The sequence below is a fragment of the Aethalodelphis obliquidens genome, unplaced genomic scaffold (genome assembly GCF_003676395.1).
Source record: "Aethalodelphis obliquidens isolate GAN/ISIS:26980383/991018 unplaced genomic scaffold, ASM367639v1 scaffold3, whole genome shotgun sequence".
In the NCBI taxonomy this organism is placed as follows: Eukaryota; Metazoa; Chordata; class Mammalia; order Artiodactyla; family Delphinidae; genus Aethalodelphis; species Aethalodelphis obliquidens.
This window is the reverse complement of record NW_020837947.1, coordinates 49,041,533-49,066,611: the sequence shown is the minus strand read 5'-3', so window position 1 is coordinate 49,066,611 and position 25,079 is coordinate 49,041,533. Positions and strand designations below refer to the sequence as shown.

The following is a 25,079-nucleotide window of genomic DNA, read 5'->3' as shown; positions in this document are numbered from 1 at the left end:
GCCGGAGCTCGCGCAGCGCAGCTCGGACCTTCCGCGATGCCGTCTTCCTCCTCTGGAAGCCGAGACCCCGGCAATTGCGGGTCGGAAAAGCCCCCGGGTTTTCTGAATACTTTAAAATTTCCCTTCAGTTATGACCTAGAAGTGACTCAGTACAGAGCTTCTGTGTGCATCAGGCCCACCTTTCCTCCTCTTCAGCACCAGTTCGTGTTACATATTCCAGCTATATTCAGCCATTAAGATCTAGGGATTACACAGTACAGGATAACAAAATGACCTCTTTCCTTAAATTTATTTCCACAATTTATTTGAATTATAATATCTATGATTCTGGTATTAGTTTTTTTATTTCTATTTTTATAGGTGAATCTAAACTTCCCAGAATAGATCATATCCTCCACTTAAAAGTCCTGGTAGCCCTTTTAGCACTTGGCAATTATAATTTGATCACCATCACATCCACAATACATCAGGGCCAGGAACACAGTAGTTATTTTAAAAATTGGTTGAATGATTGGGGAAACGAATGAGTATAGAGTTGAGGGCTTTTATGTCTTTGTTTTCTTTGGTGCTGCAAAATTTTGAAACTGAACTTGGGTTTCTTTATTTATTATTCCTGTGGTTGGTTGATCTGATTTTATTGTCTTTCTTTGTTTCAAAACTTTTGTTGTGTTTAGTGTCTACAAGAATATTGTGCCAATATTACAGCTTCCCAAATATCAAATCCATTTTTATAAAAGGTATCCTGAGAGCCTTTTAAACCTTGAAAGGATACAAATTAAGGTCACAACATATAGTGAAAGGGTAGACTTTCAAACAGTTAAAAATAACTTACATTTTCCATCGTGTCATTAATTTCTTCCTCTGCACTCTGAAGTTTGGTTAAAACAGCTGCTCTTTTTAGGTTCAGATATTTAAGTCGATCCATAACTGTCTAAATTTAAAGAACAAGTCTTTTACTACATTGGCATTTGAACATCTCAAATGTCCTGAAAAAGTCATGAGCTCATGTGTAGAATACTGCCTTGTTCTTCCTAGCTTCTGGTAGTTTGCCGACAATGTTTGGTGTTGCTTGGCTTGTAGATGCATCCCTCCAATCTCTGCCTCTGTTGTGACATAGCCATTTTCTCCCTGTGTTCATGCGTCTCTTCTCTTATAAGGATGCCAGCCATATTGGATTAGGACCAATCCTAATTCACTATGGCCTCACCTTAACTTGATTACATCTGAAAAGATCCTATGTCCAAATGAGGTCACACTTACAGGTATTGAAGGTTAGCTCCTCAACATATATTTTTGGGGACACAGTTCAACCCATGAGAGTCTACCCTTTGGTCCCCAAATATTCATGCCCTTCCCTTGTTAATTCCCTAATTTATGTGAGAATCCTTATCTCATTGGTATTGAGCTTCTCCATGTAACTTGTTCTGGCCAATAGAATGTGGGCAGAAGTGCCAGGGTGCCATTGCTGGCCGGGCCCTCTAGGCTTGGCAAGTTTCAACCAGGCCTGTTGGAACTTCTGCCCTTTACCTTGAGGAAAGTGTGTCCCAGGTTATAAAAAGTAGTCAAATTCTGGATATATTTTGAAGAAGAAGCCTGCTGTATATGCTGATGGGTTGGATGTGGGATATGAGAAAAAGAGAGGAGCAGCTGGAAGGATGGATGTGACATATACTGAGAGGGGAAAACTGTGGGAGGAGTGTATTTGGGGCAGGGTGGTGGTGATGGCGGATCAGAACTTTTATCTTGCACATTTAATCTGAGATGACAATTATACTTCCAATTGGATATATTGGATATATTTAGTAGCAGTTGATTATACAAGTGTGAAATTCAGGGGAAAGGTCTGGTATAGTAATTTGAATTTAAGAGTTGCCAGCATTTAGAAGGTATTTAAAGCCATTGGGTTGGATGAAGTCTCCTAAGAAATGAGGGTAGACAGAGAAGAGTGCTCAAGGAATGAGTTCTGGGATCCTCCAACTCTAGAGGTTAGAGATGTAGAGTGTTAGAGGTAGAATGAGCTATAGTAGTGTGGGGTCCCAGAAGACAAGGGAAGAAAGGAGCAGGAAGGAAGAAGTGATGAGCTGGGTCAAATATTGCTTCTAGGTGAATTAGATGAAGACCAAATAGTCACCCCTGGCTTTGATCAGGAGATCACGGATGAGCTTGGCAAGAGCATATTCTAAGTGAGGAGCTTCTCCCTAATTTGGTTGCACCACCAGCATTATTACGTATGTGGCCACCAGCCATATCAAACTAAAAATCTGGGCATTGCTTCTGACTTTTCTCTCTCCCTGTCCTCCTACATTAAGTAGCTCCCAGGTCTGTCTTCTGTCCATTCCCACAGTCACTACCCTAGGTTAGACCACCATCTCTTATCTGATGTGCTGCAAAAGTCAGAACTAGTCTTCCTCCCACCAACCTGCTTCTCCTCAGTTTTTCCTTTGCATTGCAGTCTGAGTGATCTTTCTTAAATGGAAGTAGAAGCATTTTACTCTCTGGCTTAAAACCTTTCACTGGCAGCCCACTCTCTCATGATGAGGTCTAAACTCTTCAACATGGCTTATGAGGCCTTTCTTGCTGCAACCCCTGCTTATTCCTAAAGTTTTGGCACTACTCCACTCCTACTCCATCCCCCTAAAAACTCCTCCATCTTCCAGTCCTTCATTCATTTCCTAGAACTCACTAGGCTCTTTTTTGCCTCTGGGGCTTCACACAGACCCTTCCCTCAGCCTGGAACACTGTCCCACCTTCCTCCCCTCACCAGCCCTCACGGTCTAATTCTTACTCATCCTTAGAGTTTCAATTTAGAAATAATTACAAACACATGGCCTTCCTCACGAGATTAGGTCCTGTCCTTTTGCCATGAGCTCCTATAGTACCTTGTACCTCCCAGATGATGTACCTCCCTTGTACCTCTCAAACTGCCCTTGAAATATTTATTTTCCCCCAACATATTGGATACTGTGTGAGGGGAGGGACTCATCTGACCCCTTCCCATCTGTATCCCTAGAGCTTATCATAATGCTGCACACTTATTAGGTGTTTAAGAAATAGGTAATGTATTTTTGTACTATTTTGTATTGGACTGTATATTTTTTGCTTTTATTTTTTTATGTACTGTATATTTTTGTATTTTGTAATTTTTATGATGCATATTATTTTGCATTATTTTTGTATTTTGTATTTTGTGTTTTCTGGTTATTTTAAAACCATGAGTGTGTATAACTTTTAAATCAGAATGCAGATATTTTTAAAAAAAGGCACAAGCTTATAGATACAGAAAGCAGATTGGTGGCTGCCAGAGGTGGGGGGTGGAGGATGGGAGGTAGACAAAATGGTTGAAGGAATTCAAAAGTATAAACTTTCAGTTATAAAATGAATAAGCCCTGGGGATGTAGTGTACAGCATGGTGATTATAGTTGATAGTACTATATTGCCTATTTGAAAGTTGCTAAGAGAATACATCTTAAAAGTTCTCATCATAAGAAAAAAAATTCTTTATGTATGGTGTCAGATGTTAGCTAGACTTATTGTGGTGATCATTTCACAGTATCTACAAATATCGAACCATTATGTTGTATACCTGAAACTAATATAATGTTGTATGTCAATTATACCTCAGTTTAAAAAAAAAAGAATGAAGATATTTACATTTTGGAGGAAAAAAAAGTACCTTCTCTTCCTTACATTCTAAGTGGGAAGTTATCACATGAAATATATTTAAATGATGTATTTAGTATGGTTACCATAAACAGAAGAATTACTATTATGTTTTCGCCAAAAATCATGCATTAGTCTTTCAAATTCACACATTTAAAAAAAAACCCTTTCCCAAACATTTTTTGCTTTTTTTCTGATCATAAACATCTTGAACAAAAATCTTTCTGTATATCTCCATGTATTTCCTTAGAATAAATTACTAGAAATTGGGCCTCTTTGGACAGATGATAGACATTAAAAAAAATCTTTTGGGGCTTCGCTGGTGGCGCAGTGGTTGAGAGTCCTCCTGCCAATGCAGGGGACACGGGTTCGTGCCCCGGTCCGGGAAGATCCCACATGCCGCGGAGCGGTTGGGCCCGTGAGCCATGGCCGCTGAGCCTGTGCGTCCGGAGCCTGTGCTCCGCAAAGGGAGAGGCCACAACAGTGAGAGGCCCGCATACCGCAAAACAAAAAAAAATCTTTTGGATACATATATGCCGTATTATTTTCCAGGAAGATTGTGCCCTGTATGCTCCTACTGAAAGGGTATAAGAGCATTTCAGAAACCCTCCCCACAATCCTGGATATTGGATAAATTTGTTAAATCTGCTAAGAAAATGCTGCTTTTTATTCTTTGTGCTGTTTGCATTTCTTTGACTAATAATATGATTATAGAAGTTTAAAAAAATATATCATTAGACATTTCTTGCTAAACTACCTGCGCATGCCCTTTACCTGTTTTTTCTATCGAGATGTTTGCTTTTTTCCTATTGAAATATCAGAAGTTTTAAAATATTTATAAAAGATACTCCGCATTTGTTTATAATAAGTATGGAAACTATTTCCCCTCATTGTCATTTGTTTAATAGTGAAAATAATATTGTATTTTCAAATATGCATATATTCTGTTTAAAAAAAGCTTTATTGAGATATAATTCATATACCATATAATTCATCCATTTAAAGTGTACAATTAAATGGTTTTTAGAATATTCAGAATTGTGCAACCATCACCACAATTAATCCTAGAACATTTTCATCACCCCCCAAATATACCCTATACCCATTAGTAGTCACTCCACATTTATCCTGGGATCTCCCACAGTGGTAAACCCACGCCCCCCACCCCCTGCCACTAAGGAACCACTTATCCATTTTTTGTCTTTGTAGATCTGCCTATTTTGGACATTTCATGTAAATGGAATCATATGATATGTGATCTTTTGTAACTTTTCTTTACTTAGCCTGTGTTCAAGATTCATCCATGTTGTAACATGTGTCAATACTTCATTCCTTTTTATTGCTGAATAATATTCCATTGTATGAGTATACCACATTTTATTTATCCATTCATCAGTTAATGGACATTTGTGTTGTTTCTACCTTTTAGCTATTGTGAATAGTGCTGCTATGAATATTCATGCACAAATTTTCATTTGAACACCTATTTTCAATTCTTTTGGGTATATACCTAGGACACGAATTGCTGAGTCACGTGGTAACTCCATGTTTAACCTTTTGAGGAACTGCCACACTGTTTTCCAGAGTGGCCACACCATTTACAATCCTACCAACTATGTACGGGTGTTCCAATTTTTCTACATCCTCACCAACACTTGTTATTTATTGTCTGTTTTGGTTTCTGTTTTTAATTTTAGCCATCTTAGTGGATTTGAAGTGGTATCTCATTATGGCTTTGGTTTGCATTTCCCTATGGCTCATGTTAAGCATCGTGTCCTGTGTCTATTGGCTGTTACCTGCTTTTCCTTTTCTTTGAGGCACTTTTGGTCACAGAGATTTTAAATTCAAATGCAGTTTTGATTTAAATATGGACAGATGAATAAATACCACATCAAAATTTTAAGTGTCAAGATGAATTTTTCAAAAATAAATGGTATTAAAAAAGTAAATCTATTAATGATATTTATTAAAATAAGTATAATCCAGTTGATACTTTTTTGATTTTCCAAACTGTGGCATATTCTTACTAAGCATTGCACTTACCGTGAAGAGCTCCTCTGGGGGCTTATTTCCGTCTAGCTCAATGAGATACTGGGAATCGTGTTCAGCCATTACTTCCTGCAGATGATCGAACACAAGCCTCATCATTCAAGATCATTGGCAAAAGATCAGAATCTTAATATACCATGAAGAAATATTTAAAGCTAAATTATTTGCTTTATACTTGACATAATAGATGTTATTTTCAGGAGAGCTTTTACAAAAGTCTAAACTAGTCTTCTTACCATGAATTTTACTCTCTTTCTGTTTTTTCCATTTTTCTCTACAGTGAAGTCTTAGAGTCTTTCCCAACAGAAGTGTTTTGGGGCATCTATCTCTCTGTATGTATTCATAGAATAATTTCTACCAAACTGCTAGCTGAAGAATGGGGTTGGTTCATTTCACTTTTTATTCCCTTGGCTGTGGGTGATGTTCAGTATCCAGATATCCATCTCTGTAAACTGCCAAACCATAACCTCTGTACAATTTTCCGTTAGACTCTTTCTTCTGCTTAACATTCATGGAGAATCTTTAGCCCTTATCTGCCATATGGTTTGTAAATGTTTTGCTTTGCTATGATTTATCTTTTGACTTTGTTTATGGTATCTTTTGCAATATAAAATATTTTTATGATGAAATCTGTTCTCATTGTTTCTGGATTTCCTTCCTTGCTTAAATTAGATTTTCTCTATCTCAAGGATATATTAATATTCTTATAAATTTTCTTCCACTATTTTTTTTACCATTAAAATCTAAAATCCAAGGGATTTTATTTTTTGACATTGGCAATGTTGAACTGTATCTGAGTCTTGTGTTCCCAGAAAGTAGGGATGGTGGGGAGATAAGACCCACCTCCACCTTTCCTCAAAGACTCGGATAAGATCCATCTCCATCTTTTTTCATGATTCCCATAGGACCTGAGGGTGGCTCCCTTGTTTACCTGCCTCCATAAAACCCCAGCCCCCTTACTTTTCTTTGAGAAAGTCCTCCTTAATGAACATTCTCCCTGTTGCAATCGTCTGAACAAAATCATCTCCATAAATGTCCAGTACATTTTGTCTTTCATAATACTGCGCAAGGTCAGGTTCTAAGTATTTCTTTTCTTCTAGACAGAAGGCACATTATGTCTGCATTATTTATTTAACCATAAATAACCATGCTCTGAACAAGGAAGTACATTATGCTTTTCTGCATTTCATATACTTTCCTTAAGCTAGATTCTTAAGAATGGACTTACTAAGTCTAGGGTAGGAACAATCCTAAGGCTAAAGATCCTATACCAGGTCCGACCGGGAGTCAAGGTGGGATTCGAAGACAGACGAGAATGAGGACTTAGCCTTGGATTACTCCTAAAGTAGGATATAAGCCAGAAAATGATGCAGGTTACTTTGCTCCCACTTGCTTTCCTCATGTCTTTCGAAGGAACACTGAATTTTGGTGGTATTGGCCTTCCAAGTGAATTGACATCTCAGCCAGGTCAGAGGAGACTGGCATTGCAGGCTCCTACCTTTGAAGGCTCTCCCACCTCCCTCCACACACACCAGCACCTTGGAATTACCTTACAAGGCAAGCTATATACTATTCAGCAAGCATCACCTAGGCCTAACGTCTAGGTTCTTGGCTTTGAAATTCTTGCTCTGCTGGCACCAGGGCAATCGATTCTTATCTATGCTTTGCTGTAGGGCTTAGAATTTTTCCACTTCTGGGCTTTTTTCAGACGAGCTGTCTAAAAACCACCATACTAATTTCTATTCCTTTCAGCAGGGTATGAGAGTGTGTGCTTTACCATATATACTTGCTAGAATTAGTAATTCTTATTCCTTGTTCATCTTTTAAAATTTGATCATGGAAATATCTCTTAATTTAGATTAGCCTTTCTTTATTATCAGTAAAGCTGAACATTTTTCTACAGTCCTGTTACTCTTTTGTCTTTCATTTTTGTGAATTGTCTGCTCATATTTCTTGCCCATTTATCATCGGGAGGGTAAGACCTTACAGGTTTTAGAAAAATCATTTCTATGACCTTTTTTTTCACATTTAAAAAATTGAAGAATAGTTGATTTACAATGTGTTAATTTCTGCTGTACAGGAAAGTGATTCACTATACATATATATACATTCTATTTTTAATATTCTTTTCCATTGTGGTTTATCACAGGATATTGGATATAGTTCCCTGTGCTATATAGTAGGACCTTGTTATTTATCCATTCTATATACACTGGTTTGCATCTGCTAACCCCAAACTCCCACTCCATCCCTCCCCCACCCACCCTCCCCCGACTTTGTTAACCCTGTCTGTTCTCTATGTCTGTGAGTCTATGACCTTTTACTATATCAAAGCTTTAAATCTTTTATCATAGTTGATGTGGATATTTTTCAAGTTTGTTGTCTTTTTATTTGAGTGAGGTGTTTTTTAAAAATTTATTTCCAGAAGCTTTACATGTAATGAAACGGAAGCTGTTATTCTTTTTCCTTCGTGATCTCATCACTTGTTCAGCTGACCATCTGTTAAGCATTTACCACTCGCCAGAATTTGGGCACTGCCCTGGGCATTGGTGATGCTAGGATGTGAGACTTGGTCCCTATCCAACCTCCTGCCCATGAATATAGTTTTCTAATCTTCAGAATCTGATATTAATTATGCTTTATTTGATACCCAATGCCAGCCACTTAAGGAATATGTAGAATATTTTTGTTGAAGGAGAAAGAATATTATAGATAGACATGTAAATTACACTTAAGAAGCTATGTTTAAAGGCCGGGAATGGAAGAAGAAGAAGGGAGGAATCAAAGTCATACATAAGAAAACAAAAGTACTGAATCATTATGCTGTACACCTGAAACTAACACAATATTGTAAATCAACTGTATTTCAATAAAAAAAGAAACCAGTTTGGTTCTCATTTTTTGGTGGGGGCGGGGTGGGCAATGGTGATGAAAATGATCCATTCATTTGTCTCTAAAGATATATAAACATTATAAAACAGCATGAAACAAATTCTTTTAGTTTCTCTATCAGATGGGAAGAGGTAATTTGAGGACTGTTTTCTATTTTCTTTGTATTTCCATTGCTTAGCATGGTATCTGGCCAAATACCAGATAATAAATGTTTGTTGAATAAATCTCCAACATAAATTGGACAGAGTCTGCCCTGGATTTTTAACCATAAAAATATGCTTTTCAATAATCATAATTTCAGTAATCATACTTTTAAAATGCTAATTATTTTAAGTAAAAATTTCCTATTATAATATATAATGGCCTTATCATGTTTACAAATAATCATCTTTGAATGGGATAAACAGAGAAACCAGTCTGGGATAGCTCTTCTTTAGACTGCAATTTAACTAAATTAACAATTCCTTTTAGAATAAAAGATACACCTCAAGTGTACATTTGTTTTGATAAACCCATAAATGCTTTCACAAAACAATCTCTTGACATGGACTTTCCAGCCTACAACCATAAATAAATTCCCCTAATGACTTTTGAAAAATGCAATTTTCAGCAACATTCCTGCTTCGTAAGAGTAAAATAATATTGTTCTGTGAAACAGCTTTTGGAATGCAATCTTATTCTGATAGCATTTTACCAAGCTCAAGAGGAGGAGAATCAGGTAGATAATACATGAAGGGAAGAAATGTGAAAGTTATTTCAGGGTTAAAACACAGATACCAACATTCCCATTTTCAGCAATATATCTTGTTCTTACTTCTAAAGGGTGAAGAATTATTTCCTTATAAAATTTAACAATGCGTTCGATATTTTCCAAATAATCCTCAGGCCTCTGAACTAGATGTTGAAGAATTTCAGCCACCATCTGCATTTCAGCAATAAATGCCTAAATGGAAAAGATGTTAAATATATGTTAGTCGTTACTTTATTTACAAGTCATATCCCTCCCTCCTTATACCTAGATGCCCTTTTGGGATGAGAAGAAGGGAGAAGGGCAGATTAGAAACAGGATTTTTATTTTAGAGACATAGAACACCCCTGAAGTTCCTTAATCAGATGGAATAAAGCTTTAAATTCACTTGGATACTTACTAATTTCTTTTTGCTCCCCAATAAGTCGGGAAGAGTAAAGGAATAACATCATATTTTTAGAGACAAAGAAATTAGATTTTTTATGAATACCTGAGCTTGTAGCTCATTCATTCATTGATTCATTCATTTAATAAAGCTTAAGTGCCTACTCTGTGCCAGACACTGTTCGAGGAGCTTGAGAGATGACAGAGAACAAAACTGGGGAACAGAACAGAACTGAGCCCTGGGGCTCAGAGAGTACATGTCCCAATTGAGGAAGACAGAGTATAAATAAGTAGACAAACAAATACCTCACAGGTTAGGCTGTGGTGGTAAGAGCTAAGAAGAAAGCTGATGCAGGGGAGAGGGGATGGAGAGTGATGGGAGAAGGTGGTCATGAAAGGGTTCTCTGAAGAAGTGACATTTGAGTAGAGCCACACAGATTTCTGGGGAAAGAATATTTCAAGGCAGAGGAAATAGTATGTGTAAAAGTTCTCAGCCCAAGGCCTGGTAGGCATTCAATATCATATTTATTATCTTATTATCATATTTGTTATCTTAATTACAATGGTATGCTTTATTCAGGCTAAAATGACACACTTTTTTTCCTATTTGCTGTGAGGTTTACCTTTTTAAAAAATCTGGTATATAGATGCTGACTTTTATCTAATGCCTTATTTGCACAGGGAAGATTATTTTATATTTTTAAAATAACAGTTTTTAAAAATTGAGATGTAATTGACATATAACATTACATTAGTTTCAGGTGTACATATAATGATTCAATACAGTTGATCTTTGGGCAACGTGAATTTGAACTGCATGGGTCCACTTATAGGAGGATATTTTTCAATAGTAAATACCATACTACTACATGATCTGCGGTTGTTAGGATGTAGAACTGCGGATACGGAGGTTGGATTGTAAAGTTAACTTGGATTTTTAACTGCATGGAGGGTCAGTGCCCCAACCCTGGAGTTGTTCCAGGGTCAGCTGCATTTGTACATATTGTGAGATGATCACAATAAGTCTAGTTAACCTCCATCATCATACATAGTTACAATTTTTTTCTTGTGATGAGAACTCTTAAGATCTACTCTTAAGTGAAAGAACGAATGTCAAAAATTCATTTAACCTATTAGTGAGGGAACCAGCAGGATGACAAAGCTGAAGTATCTATAATAACTGAAATCAGAGTGCAAAGTTTGATATCCTGCTTAATATCCTACAGGGCAATAAAACTGTAGCCTTTGGGGCTTATCTTTTCCACTAGACAAATGATTTGCGATGTTGCCATCTACAAATTAACATCTGACTTCACAGAGTCTAGGCCCTAATAGAAATAGTATTTATTCATAATAATTTAGAAATTATAGAAATTATTTTAAATTATTAAACATTATAAATAAATAAATTTATAATAGAAATCACAGGTATATTTCAGTAGGGCAAGGACTGGCAAACTATGACCTGTCCCACCCCAGTAGGCTAAATCCAACCCGTCACCTATTAACAGATTTCTTTATATCAATTTTCCTCATTAAGTCATGGTAGAAGATTCTTTTGAGGCCCTATTGCATTATGCTTACTAGTACTGAATTTAGGATTGTTGTATCAACATTATATGTGAAATTGGGCTATAGCTTTCTTTTCATGTGCTCTCTTTGTCAGAGTTTGAAATCGGGGTTATACTAACTTCATAAATCGGATTCTGACTGGGCTACCTTCTTCTCCATATTACACTTGTCTTATATGGCTCTAACTCCTCACTCTAGCTTACATAGTGCTTGACACATAGTAGGTGACCAGTAACTCTCTGTTGCTATGAAATGAAGCAGATTAGCTGTCAGGATATGGAGGGACTTCCATACTGACAAGAAGGATGATCTTAAACTTGATGACCTCTACATTATGATCTAATGGTTCTTGAAAACATGAAATATTTTTGCTATTTCCTCAAGACTAAATGAAAACTTAAAGAAAGTGTAATTTTCTCTAGTAGCTGCTATTTTTTAATTATTTATACTATCATTTAATTTAATGATAGCAGTTTAAAAGTGTAGTATCTGGTATGGGGATATTACCTCTTCTTCTTCTTGCTCTTCTTCCTCTTCCCTTTCCTCTTCTCCTTTTCCTTCCTTTTGGGCTTCTTCCTTCTTTCTCCTACGACTCTCAATAGCTTCAGGATCCCACTGATCTCTTGTGAATATGTATCCTGTACTACTGTGCTGCCTTTGCCCCGAAATTCTTTGGGATAAATCATAGTCAGGACACTAAGGAACAACATTAGTAATTACATAAAACATTTTGAATATGCCTTTACTTCCTATTCACATATTATGCAGTATCTAAACTCCCAAATTCCTCAAAACCCTGAGCAAATTCAATACTGTAAATGGCATTTTGAATCAGATTTTATCATATACCAAGAGAGGCACAAGATACAACTTTTATGCTATGACAACACTTTTCTTTACCCAAAAGTAACACACGTGAGAAAGTATCAGAAGCTTTAAGATTAAAATAAAAAAAGAGGGTTAGAATAACAGTAGAAAGAGCCAGAGAAATAGAATAGAAAATCAATTTAGTCAGCAAAGGTACACAGGAGGATTCTGTCAGATTAGTTTGAAAAAGCTGAGAATGGATGAAAATGGGGGAATAGCCACAATCTTATGACAAAAAAAATATATCTTGTATTTATAGTATTTACTATCATTTACAGCTTTATGGATGAAGTAGTTCATAAAATAGCATCAATGAATGGGACCTGAAAGGTCATCTAGTTTAGTCTAACCTTTTCATTTTGTAAATGAGAAAACTGAATCTGGATAGTAAAACAGGACAAAACCAAAGTCTATGAGTAATTTTCTCATTTCAAGTGCTTCCATGTGTGTAATATTTTACTCAATTCTTAAACTAACCCTGTAAGAGAAATAATACAATATGATTAAAGCCATTTTGCAGATCAGAGAAGGACTGCTCTGGCAGGGTAAGGTCACAATGTCATGAGGGGAAACTACAACTTGGGACCAGGCCTTCTGATCTGTAGCCCACGCTCTGTGACACATTATTAATGATAAACTAAGGTTTTGAGCTGTAAATCCTGCGCTGAATATTTTTCACGATAAACTCTGGATGACATTCTATAGTAGTGGTTCTCAAACATTAGAGTGTAACTGTATACAGAGGACTGTAAAAAAAAGATTTCTGCTTCCCCTGTGATTTATTAAGTCTAGAGTGAGGCTCAGACATTTTAGCAAACATTGTCAGTGATTCTGATGCCAACAGTTCATGCATCACACTTTTGAGAAACAAACGAAGCAAGAAACTTTAGAACTTTTCGTGCTCATTTTCTGATTTCTTCAGACTACTTCTATATGGAGATGGGATGGGTATTTACTTTTAGAGGCAAGACTTTTATTTAGGGTTTCTAATTTTTTCACAAAAAAAGATCTCAACCCATTCTGGTAATTTAAAAAAACACATGTATATTTGCCCTCATTTGGCAACGCAGAATACCCACATTCTGGGTCCTTGACAAAGACTATTGTCTCCTGTTTTCACTTATAGGAAGTGATTTATTAATCTTAGGGTGAATCTGAAGGTATGCCTGGGAGCAGTGATCCTCAAACTTCAGCAGCATCCATGTGTACTGGAGGGCTTCTCAACACAGACAGCTGGATGCTACCCCAACAGTTTCTGTAGTTCTGGGGTGCTCCCTGAGAATCTGCATTTCCAACAAGCTTCTTGAGTGCTGCTAATGCAGTTGGCTCTCGGACCAAATTCTGAGAACCACTGCTGTAGCAGATCACTGGCCCTTAATGCGTTTTTTTTGCTTGTTTGTTTTTTTGGTATACAGACCTCTTTAGAATATGATGAAAGTCATAGGCTTTTGCTTCAGAAAAATGTCCATACACATAAAATTTGCATATAGTTTCAGAACGTTCTTGGATGCTTAAGGATTCATGGATCCCAGGCTAAAAACTTCTGGTCTAGAAATCCCAGACTCTATTCCCAAATAAGGCCAAACCATCAGAGAAGTGTGTGCTGTACTGAAGTTCTATCTCCCATGAGGCCCTCTGATTATGCCCCAGCTACCTGTGGAAACTGCCATGGACACCCACCATCACACAATATCAATGGGGTTAAGGACTTCATTCTCTACGTTAACAATCCTTATGTTGAGACCCATGTAAGATATATCTCTCATTTTGTTTTTCCTGAGGAATGGCTTGTCTTTTCATGGGCAATGCGGATTTTATATAACTGGTCACATTTCCCCTTCTGCTTTGGTTCATCAAACTTAGAACCAAATTTATGACCCAAATTTAGTGAGCATTTGGAGCCTTATGGCCTGTACATCTCTGTGTTCTTATTCCACCCAGTCTTAATTTCCTATATAATCTCTGTGTTCCATGGCCTAGACTTTATATTTGGTTTCAGTTAATTGTTTGAGATTTTTTTTCTCTCCATTATACATATGTTCACATGGGTGACATTCTGAAGGTCACACAGGGATTTTGATTGGCCTCTAACCATGACATTGGGCTGGGGCTGCAGATGACCCCAACACCCATCACTGAATGCCACCTGTCTCTCACAGCTAGCCCAAACACACCACTGAGTCCCTGCACCTGAGCTGAGGACCATCTAATTTATTCTGAGTTGTCAAACCCTTTGGGGAATCAGGCAGGGTATTGTTATAAACGGTTATCATTCATGTTCATATAAACAAGTGGTCCTCACCTCACTGCATTCTTACCACAACCCTATGAAGCAGCTATCTTTGTATCATCTTTGTGAAGAGGAAATTGAGGCTCCTAAATGTGATTTACCATGTTCTACAGTTGGTAAAGGAGAGAAATGGGAACAGGACCAACCCATCAGTGTTCTTGAACATTCGTACATCCAATAATTTGTTCATTCTTTCATTTTATTTAACTGGCAAACATATTAGGTACCACTTATTGTGCTAGTTGAGGTTTACAGGAGTGAGACATGGTTCCTGCCGCCAAGTAAGGCAGAGTCTAGAAGAAAATGGACAATTACAACACAGTGAGTAATATGATAGAAAAGAGCAACATGAATGGTCATCAGAGAAGTATTTAACTTTCCTGTGATGAAGCAGCTGTGGGGGAGAGAGAGAGGGAGAGAGAGGGAGAGAGAATGAGAGTTAGTTAATGTTTGTGTTGGTGCGGAGGGGTTGGTTGTTGGGGAAAGTTCTGCAGAGATGATGCCTGAACTGGCGTTGAAAGGATAACTGTGATGAAGCCTGGTGAAGAGGCAAGGAGGTGTTTCCCGTGGATGGAGCTACAGGTGCAAAAGCACAGAGGTATGACAAAGTATAATTCAGACCCTATAACTGACGCATAAATTATTATTTTCCTAACTCCTTAAAACAATTAAGAACATTCCTTGAATTTAACTATCAAAAAGAATGGTTATATATACCATACTAGAAACACAACTAATATTCTTACCTTAATATTGATTATAATATCAGGTTTCAAATTTAAATTTCTAATTAATTCTATTTGCTGGAAAGTAGTCATGGCATCCTGTGAAAGTGATGGTATTTCAGTGATGATATAGCCTGTAGAGTAAAACATAATTTTAAAAGTTTTATAATATTATCAATGTCTGAGAGCATGGATTTATTATTATTACTTTATAAAAATATCATTTAGTTATTGATGAATATTAATGCTGGTCTTAAAATCATCTGTCAACATTTAAAAATTAATAGTTAAGGTTATTGCCACATGAATTATAACTCTGAATAATGTTTTTCTGACAATAAATAAAACGATTGGGCTAGGAGGAAACATCTTTAAAAATTCCAAATCAATTTATTTTAGGCACATGAGGTGCCTAGAGAAGGAAGTTCCATGCCAATAATTCTTTAACTCATGTTAGGAAAGCTCATATGATGAATGGTAAAGGTATATTATAGTGGGTTGCATGGCATATTATTTTTATTTCTTGAATTAATATTTCATGATACAATGGAATATATATGTATATGTTTATATAAGTTACAGAGAGTAATAAAATACCCATGTAACCCTCATACATTTTAAGAAACAACATTATCAATATGATTTTGGCTTAGTACATTTATTGGCTTGCATCCCTACCCAGAAACCTATATCTTCTCATTGAAATTCACCCTGGATACCATCATCATATTAGTTTCCTTAATGTATTTCTTTAATTATGTCACTCTCTTGCTTGAGAAACCTTTCTCTTGTTAATAAATTCTTAACTCTGTTGCTGGGAATTAAAGGCCTTCGAACAATTTTTCTGCTGTTTTATAGAATATTTTTTTCTTGGAGGAACAACTGACAGACAAATTATGGTTATTAAGCTTTGATTTTTGGCAGACATTTTATAAAAACTGAATGGAGTGAGGCTGTCAAGACTGACCAGTGTCTCCTCTGGGACATGATGGCTGGCATTAACCCCTTGGTCTGACACATTGCAATTGTGGGTGCTGTGGTGAAGGGACTGCAGGACTTAGCCCTAGATTGAATTCAACCTTGGATAATTCCAGAGACCCGTCAGTTCCCAGAGTTCATGCCCTCCCCTTCTAAGAAACAAGGGATTGCACAAGACCTTCTTCCCATTCCCTCTGCTGCCAGCACTGCCCACATTTGTCTATTGTAAGTGGATGACAGAAAGATGCTTGGCACTCTGTTTGCTGTGCTCTCCAGCACGCTGCCCATTACTACAACCACTGCCACTGCCCTGAGAGCTTATCAGGCATTCCAAGTGTGACTGTTTGCAGGCATGCCAAACCTTGGGTGCACATGTATATTTGAATGAGTTTCATACTTGATCTCTTCCCTGGTGGAGGCAGCAGAAGAGAGGGTTGTTTCCATGGGGTCTGGCTGTCTCCTGATAGGCCATTATTTGGGTTGCCTTAATGTTCTGAGCAATGGATCTGGGGGCTCTACCCAATGAGAGGTGGCCAGTATCATCATATCCAGACCCTGGAAATCTGTCTATGGAAGAGTTGCGGCAGAGACAGTTACGTCGCTTGTTTATCTCACCTTTGAAGATTTACAGTGGAATAACTTAGTTCTCTGGATCCAATTCTGGGAAGATCTCAGGGGGATACTTCTTAGAGCTGCTGAGCCCACTGTCAACCTCTCTAATCCCAGAGACATGTTGTGAAGATGGAAGCATAGGTGAGGATTCCACCCTCCGTCCCACTTCTCCTTGACACCATTACCAAGCCCTTGCACTCCATGCTGAAAACAGAGGAATGGTAGACCCCATGCCACTCCTTGCTGGAAGGCTCTGCGTATACTATCATAGGCAGAATAGGCACTCAGCAGGCTAATGCCCAGCCTGCATCACCCCCACCAAGGGAAAACTCAAAGACTGTTCACACCACAGCCCAGGGGAAACCAACAGGCCCATACCGTCACTTTGCCCCCGCTTCCTGGCACAGTGAGAAGAAGGAGGTATTCCCTATAGCCACAGAACTGAAGATGGTATGCTACTGCTTTTAGATCTAAGTGTTGAGAGATTCACAGACATTGGGCAGCTTAGCGTCCAGCCTGCCCTGATAGTCATCTCACCTCAGCCCAGCCTGGCATGAGTGGCCATATTGGTGACCAGTGACTTACAGTACCATCCACAATGTGCTATACCTGGGGCAGGGACTGCCCAGACCAGGGCTGTCCATCAGTCACGGAGGAAAATGATTTTTTCTGCAATCTAAAAGGAGGATGCAGAGAAGGGCTTCTCAGGGTGCCCAGGAATTGACTCTACCATTTTCTCTTGGGTGAGGATGCAGCTCATGGAAGCTGATTTTGGCTCAAGGCCAACACAGCATGACAGGTTGTGAGTGAAGGGATTATAACTGTAGATTGTGTAACTTTTTTCTAAATAGTGACAGAACCTCCAAGTATAAAAGGGCTCTGGTACAGAAAAATATTAAGATTGGATCTGGCAATACTTTACTGACAGCACATTAGCTGTCTTTAGGGATCATGGAGTCATCAATTACCCAGCCTTACCCAGCCCCTGACCCAAGTTAATATCTCTATTTTGAAAGCCCTTCACTTCCAATATTGCTTCTACCATCTACCAGGCTGCTGGGTAAGACCAAACATCAGAAAGAATCCTTGCTTAGCAGAGAGTTTCAAACTGTGTTTAGCAAAGTGCTAGGTTCCAAAGAAATTCCTTTGGGGCTACTGTAGGACAGGTGAGGGGAGGCTGGGCAAAAGGGGCTCAAGGTCCTGCCTTCACTGTAGCCTTTAAACAAGCCCAGTTGTGCATGACTAGACCATGCACTTGCATGCTGATAATGTGGACCTCAGACTCAAGAAATCATTTATAGGGACTTCCCTTGTGGCACAGTGGCTAAGAATCCACCTGCCAACGCAGGGGACACGGGTTCGAGCCCTGATCCGGGAAGATCCCACATGCCACGGAGCAACTAAGCCCGTGAGCCACAACTACTGAAGCCCACGTGCCTAGAACCCGTGCTCTGCAACAAGAAAGGCCACTGCAACGAGAAGCCCGCGCACCGTAATGAAGAGTAGCCCCCGCTCGCTGCAACTAGAGAAAGCCCGCACGCAGCAACAAAGACCTAACGCAGCCAAAAATAAATAAATAAATTTATAATAAAGAAATCATTTATAGCACTCTCCTCTGCAAGCTCTCAGGATAAGTACCAGTGCACAGGAAGTCTAGGGGAAAGAGGAATACATTAAATGACAGCAGGAGGTGCAATCAGCAAACTCCAGAAGGTAGGAAACTCTAAAAGACAAACAACCAGTTTTTTCAGCATAGAAAGCACAAGATGATGTAAAGAGGTAGGGGCAACTTACAGATTAAAAGGTACTTGTGACATACTGATAAGTAGCAATATGTGAAACCTGTTTGGTTGGATCCTGCTTCCAAAATCAAACAAACAAACAAACAAAAAAACACCAACTAGAAAAAAAATATGAGGCACATAGTGAAATTTGACAATAGACTGATTAGATGATTTATTATTAATTTTTTAGGTATGATAATAGTAATGTGATAAGTTTTAAAAGAGTCCTTATCTTTCTGAGATACAGACTAAAACATTTACAGATGAACTGATATGATATGGATTAGCTTCAAAATAAAGTAGGTTGGGGGGAATGTATGCAGAGGCATAGATGAAATAAGATGAAACAACAGTTGTCATTGTTGAAGCTGGGTTTTTGACACATGGGGGGATTTTATATCATTCTCTACTTTTGCTTGAAATTTTCTGTAATAAGAAGTTAAAAGGGTTATGAACACTGTGAATGGCGGAGCTGAGTAGATTTATTTTTCTCATGGTTTTTCCTTTCTCTTTTTGCCAATACTTATAATTTATGCCATTTTTTTGTTGCCATGTAAGTCACTCTAAATTTTCTCAAGAGGTAATGTGAGGTAAAGAATAAACAAAAAGATATTTGCCTATCTAACTTTACATATGCATTTTCAGTTTCAATCATTATACTTTTTGAGGTCATTTATTGACCTATGTTGGAATTCCATGATTGTCCTTTTTACCTTTTTGTTCATTTTACTTCCCACATTCTGGGTGTTTTTCCCAAGTTCATCCTCTTTATTACTGATCAGTAGATAGATAACTGGATAGATAGCATATTTATATGAAATAAAGGAGATGATATCGGGATATATATCTATATATGTATGAATAGATATAGTTCATTCTGTACATAATCTATATATAGATCTACCTATAGACATAGATGATATACATATATATATATTTTTTCATTGTACTGCACTTTATTTGTATTCCTGTATTCTTTTTTTTTTTTTTTTTTTCCGGTACGCGGGCCTCTCACTGTTGTGGCCTCTCCCATTGCGGAGCACAGGCTCCAGACGCGCAGGCTCAGCAGCCATGGCTCACAGGCCCAGCCGCTCCGCGGCATGTGGGATCTTCCCGGACCGGGGCACGAACCCGTGTCCCCTGCATTGGCAGGCGGACTCTCAACCACTGCGCCACAAGGGAAGCCCTCCTGTATTCTTAATAGTGACAATGTCCTCTCTTAATTTACTAAGAATATAAAGCAGATCTCTAAATTTTTCTTCTCTCATTCAATAAATCCATTTCAGGTGGATGATTTTCTCCCAAACACATTGTGATTCTTCTTCCTTCTTTTGCAAATGCCATACGTTTTAGTCATTCTGAACTTCAGTAGTCTTTCTTGAGAAATTAGATCCAAAGCCCCTGCTCAGCATCTGTTTGAGGGCAGGGAGATTTCTCGGGTCCAGAGTCAGAGGCTGGACTGGATGAACAGGCTACAGCCTGCCAATATCTGGAGCCAGAGGGTAAGCTGCTGTCATTCTAGTTCCTATTTCCAGCTTTGTTAGTGTGGATTAATGCAGAGAAACCTAATCATTGTCAGGACTCAGGGTGAATAGGAAAGCAATCAGCAGAGGCTGTCAGCACTGCATCAAGGACCACAGCAGATTTTTGATGCTTTTGCTGGATAACACATTACTAAAAGAAGATTGAATCATATAAACTTAAAATTTGAAAACAAATGTAGATTCTGAAGAATAAAAACAAGTGAACAAGCAAATAAAACTATTGGAGTTGCTCAACTGAATTCGGACTCTGGGATTCCTTTCCTATGCCAGGGCAAAAAAAAAAAAAAATGCAATTTCAGGAATTACTTGTGCCTCAGATAAACCATGAGTTTTAAGGCTGCATTGATAGCCACTGCTGTATAAAAATAAGCATACCAAAGTGAGAGACTTCTGGGGAGTTCAGCTTCTCCAACATTAGCTTTGTGACAAGTTCATCTGGAATGCTTTGGCCACTGATCAGCATCGACTGCAGCTAAGAACAAACACAGATATTGTACATGATTGTATAATGTACCTGTGACACACAGCTTTTAAGGAAATTGTAACAATTTTGAAAGTTAGATTTGTTTACCATAGCTCCTGATTCAGTGTCACTGGCAATCTGTTCTTCCAAAATTGGTAAAGCTAAAATATGAATTCAAAATATTAGCACAAATTGTTATTAGAATTTCCAAGTTAAGAAACATATTTGTGTGTTTTTTAACTAGTAACAAAGATTAATATTTGTGTCACTTTAGAGTTTACAAAGCACATTTATACACATTATGTCATTTAAGCCTAACTAAAGTATAAGGTAGCAGAATGTATTCCACAGAAAACTTGTCTCTGACACTCACTAGCTAAAGGATCTTGGGGAAGATAACTTCCCAAACACCTTTGCACCTTGCATGCTTGTGCCCTGTGTAGTATGCAAGGGAATACGAGGATGAAATGAGGTTGTATATGACAGTGATTTGGAAATTACAAAGTATCATACAGAGTATACAGTAGTATTACCAGTTCAGATACTTTTATAATCATATGTAGTTACATCTACAGCCCATTAATTTTGCACATCAATTGTATAAAAGGAAAATATGCATCAAGAAATGTTAAAAATAGATGAACACTGAAATTTATCTAGCAAAAAGGTGTCCTGAGGCTGAAATTCTAATAACTTGGTTCCTTTTTAAGAGGAGATATTTCATTCCATGATGGAAGATATCCTGGGACAGAAATGACAGGGGTATAACTTAGGGGAGGACCCAGGAGCTGATTATGTCCCTAGCTGCTAATAACCTATGGAAAGTTTGGTACTTTTTAAGATTTCCTACAAGTGAATTTTATTTTGATAAAAAAGGGGAAATTTTTAAAGTTGTGTGTGTGTGTGTGTGTGTGTGTGTGTGTGTGTGTGTTACGTGTTGCAGAATTGTCCTCTCCCCCAAGTTGTACCAGATCACAATATCACTAATGGCATGTGAAATGCTCATTTGATAACATTCTTGCCAACAATGATGGTAGAAACTTTAAAGATTCACTGCCAATTTATTAGGCAAATATAGATCAGCATTATTTTAATTAGCATTTCTTTGAGTAACAGTGAAGTTAAACTCTTTTCTTATATTTGTCCATTTTTATTTCCACTTTTATGAATTACAGATTCACTCTTTTGCTTATTTTTCTATTAAGGCACAAATGGTTTTATTGATTAAAAGAATATTTATATACAAAGACATCAACCCCTGTCATATATATTGCAAAGAATGCAAAGCAAATTATAAATAATAAAAAAGAAAATTTATCATTAAAGATAATTAAGTCCTGGAAAATCTCCCCAAGAGCAGCTGTGAGAGTTCCATCTCTTTTCATATTTCACAGGGAGACACCCAAAACACACATATCTCCAATAGTTCTAAATTACAGAATTAGAGAATGGGAAGCAGTAGAATGGAGTCAAAGATGTTTCATAAACGTCCTAAATTCTATGACCAAAACTAAGACTAACAGAAAGGCAAAACATGTTTGATGCTATTTTAAAGATAATTTTCACTGTGTTGATAGTGATGTTTGATAAAGCAAATATAGCAAATATTAATAATAGACTAATAGATAGTAAGTAGATGGGCATATGGGTGTTCACTGTACAATGCTTTACATTTTAATGCATATTTGAAAGTTTTCATAATAAAATATTTGGGAAAAAAGATAAAATTTACCTTCTACGCGAATACACTTCCATGCCTGTGTTATCTGTTGGGCTAATGTTGTCTTACCAACCCCCTTAAAAAGAAAGATATTATTTAAAACCCAATAGAATAGCTATTTGCCAATAAAACAGATATTTTTAAAGATTCTATTGATGGTTACTATAATTACATAATATTACCAAGTAAAATTTTTTTCCATACAATAAATAAAGAATAGATCCTAGATATTTATAGCTTCATTTTTCTCTATTAACTGTCCCGTTTGCCACATTTTATGAAGTGATTTTTTTTTTTTAATTAAGAAAACAGCCCTGAAAGCAGGAAGCTGTACCATAACGGTATTCTAGGTATTGCACTCTTCCGATTGTTAAATTTTGTAATTTTGAGTACAAATCATTTTGATTATATTGAGATTCATCATTTTATTTCCTGCCTAAAGTTTATAATTGTGAATGTCTTGACAGACTTCCATTTAGTAACTTTCAAGAGCAAAAATTCCTTCTTAATGGACATCTTTGAAAAGTATCATAGTTTAAAGATAGAAGTTCACTTTAATGAAGTAACACTTACATCTGATTGCTTCCACTGTTGACTTTTAAAATTCTATTGATTTTAGAAACATAATAGAAGTTACTGGAACCATTTCTTGACCCTGCCCCAGGGTCTCTAGAAAATCAAGTCAGCCCTTAGACTCTGCTATTCCGGAGAGGCTTTTATATTAACCACCTTAGGCCCTCTAATGGTAACTACCAACTAAGCTCAGAGGCTGAAAAAAGCTCTCATCTAGAGGTCCTTACTAGAACTGCCTAGGAAGGCGAGCTATCTTACGACAGCCATTCTTGGTTTCTTCCTGTTTTGCAGAAAGATAATACATAGGTCCACTAACACACTGTGGGTAAAGATGAAGCACATCCCCTCTCAGGAGCTTTAGACACTGATGAGACTATCCTCCATTTGTCTCTTTAGTGTCCTGTCTTCACATATCCAGAGAGCCTCGCAACAAATTTCACAGAAAGTTTTATATGAAAATTGAGTGTGAAATAACCTTGGATCACATACTACTAACAATTGTCATGGTGCAGTGCTTTGATGAGTTAATTTATTCATAATATAAAAGCAAAGATAAATACAATCTAGGTTCCTTTTCAATAATAGTATACAAGAGGAGAGAAAGTTATAATTTACAACCAATACTATATCAGAGTTTGTCATACAGTGAAAGTCTAACAAACACTCAAAAAAAATTAGCACACGATGTGGTTTTCAATCTTGTATGGTAACATGAGATTATGACTTTAAAAATTAAAAAATATATTAAATAATAAGTTAGAAGAGATAACTTACTGGTTTCCCAAATACAACAAAGCAAACAGGTTTAGACAACATAAAGTTTTTGTCAGCTTCATCTTCATTAAATATATCCACAAAAGGATGCTCTTCTGTCTTCTCTTGAGAAGTCATAATACAAAATACTACAGTAAGAAAGAGTAAGATTGTTAAAGTGACTAATTTAGGAGGAACGGGCAGGCAGGTTGGGAGAACTAGAATATTCTGTGAATTTACTTAGCCCAGAAGCCATTCCATGCCACTAAGAGATGGATTTTGCCAATAATGGCAAATAAGTTAAACTGATCTATTAAAACAATAATAGGTTCATAGTTTGAGACAGAAAGCAAAAGCCAGCTATATGCTACATAAGACAGCTAAAATAAAGTATCTTTGAAAGACTAAATTAAGGAAAAAATACATACATGTATATATTCACATGTATGTTTTGATGTGTGTATTCTATTAAAGATCAAATTAGTGTACACACAACCAGCCAAACAAAAACCCAATAGCAAATGCTTTAAAAAATCAAACTAAATATGTTATATGTGTATACACATATAAATTTGTCAATGGGTATGTGTGTAGGGCCTACTAATGGCTCTAGTTAGAAATCCTAATGGAAACGAGAAAATACGTAGAACTGAAAAATAATGAACATAATATATATCAAAATATATAAGCTCACAATTTAAGAAGTTAGAAAAATAGATATTAAAAATTAATAAAATAGAAAAACATTATATAAAGAAGGGCAACAAAGCTAAATAGCAGTATTTTGAAGAGATTTACAAATAGAAAACTCTGTCAAGATTGATCAAGAACAGAAGATAGAAGGCACAATTAAATAATATTAAACATTGGTTTTTTAGAGGTGTGTTTTCTCACATCTCAAAACTAAGATTTTCCTGCGTTTTCATTGTTGTTGATTTCTTTCATTAATCAGAGACTGTTCTCCATATTATATTAATTCTTTGAAATTTGTTGAGTCTTGCCTTATGGCCTACCCCATGGTAATTTTCAAAAAAATTGTCTACATCAAGTTTGTGAATTTTATTGGTTAAATCTTCCATAATGCTTACTGATTTACTGTCTACTTGATCAAACAATATTAGACATAGGAGGAAGGACCACAGAGAAAATAATGCTGCAGATATATAGATAATAAGAGGCTATCATAAAGTTACCCCAAATAAATTTGAAATCTTAGGCAAAATTGACAAATTACTAGAAAAATCAGCTTCTTAAGAAACAGAGAAAACTTCAGTGTTCTATAACCATTAAGGAAACTGAATCAGTAACTAAAAATCTTCCCATAAGGAAACCAGATGGTTTTATTGAAGTGCTCCAAGTCTTGCAATCTTATAAACACTCCCTCAGAAAAAGGATAAAGTGGAGACTTCTTACTTAATTTATGGCTCTCATATAACCTCCATACCTATACCAGAGAATAGTCCAA

The 25,079-nt window shown here is 36.9% G+C and overlaps 1 protein-coding gene across 1 annotated transcript in view; it reads right to left on the bottom strand.

Moving 5' to 3' along the window:
* AK9 (adenylate kinase 9) overlaps nt 1–23,753 on the bottom strand; it is a 119,342-nt gene extending 95,589 nt beyond the window's left edge. Inside the window, exons 1-9 of the mRNA XM_027088811.1 lie at nt 23,636–23,753; nt 22,301–22,364; nt 20,677–20,729; nt 20,481–20,577; nt 15,209–15,321; nt 11,813–12,001; nt 9,416–9,544; nt 5,704–5,778; nt 833–931 (exon numbers count right to left, since the gene is read on the bottom strand). Of these exons, the coding sequence (XP_026944612.1) occupies nt 833–931; nt 5,704–5,778; nt 9,416–9,544; nt 11,813–12,001; nt 15,209–15,321; nt 20,481–20,577; nt 20,677–20,729; nt 22,301–22,364; nt 23,636–23,752 (936 nt within the window). The 5' untranslated portion in view covers nt 23,753. The remainder of the gene's footprint in view (nt 1–832; nt 932–5,703; nt 5,779–9,415; nt 9,545–11,812; nt 12,002–15,208; nt 15,322–20,480; nt 20,578–20,676; nt 20,730–22,300; nt 22,365–23,635) is intronic.
* Between the last annotated feature and the right edge of the window lie 1,326 nt (nt 23,754–25,079).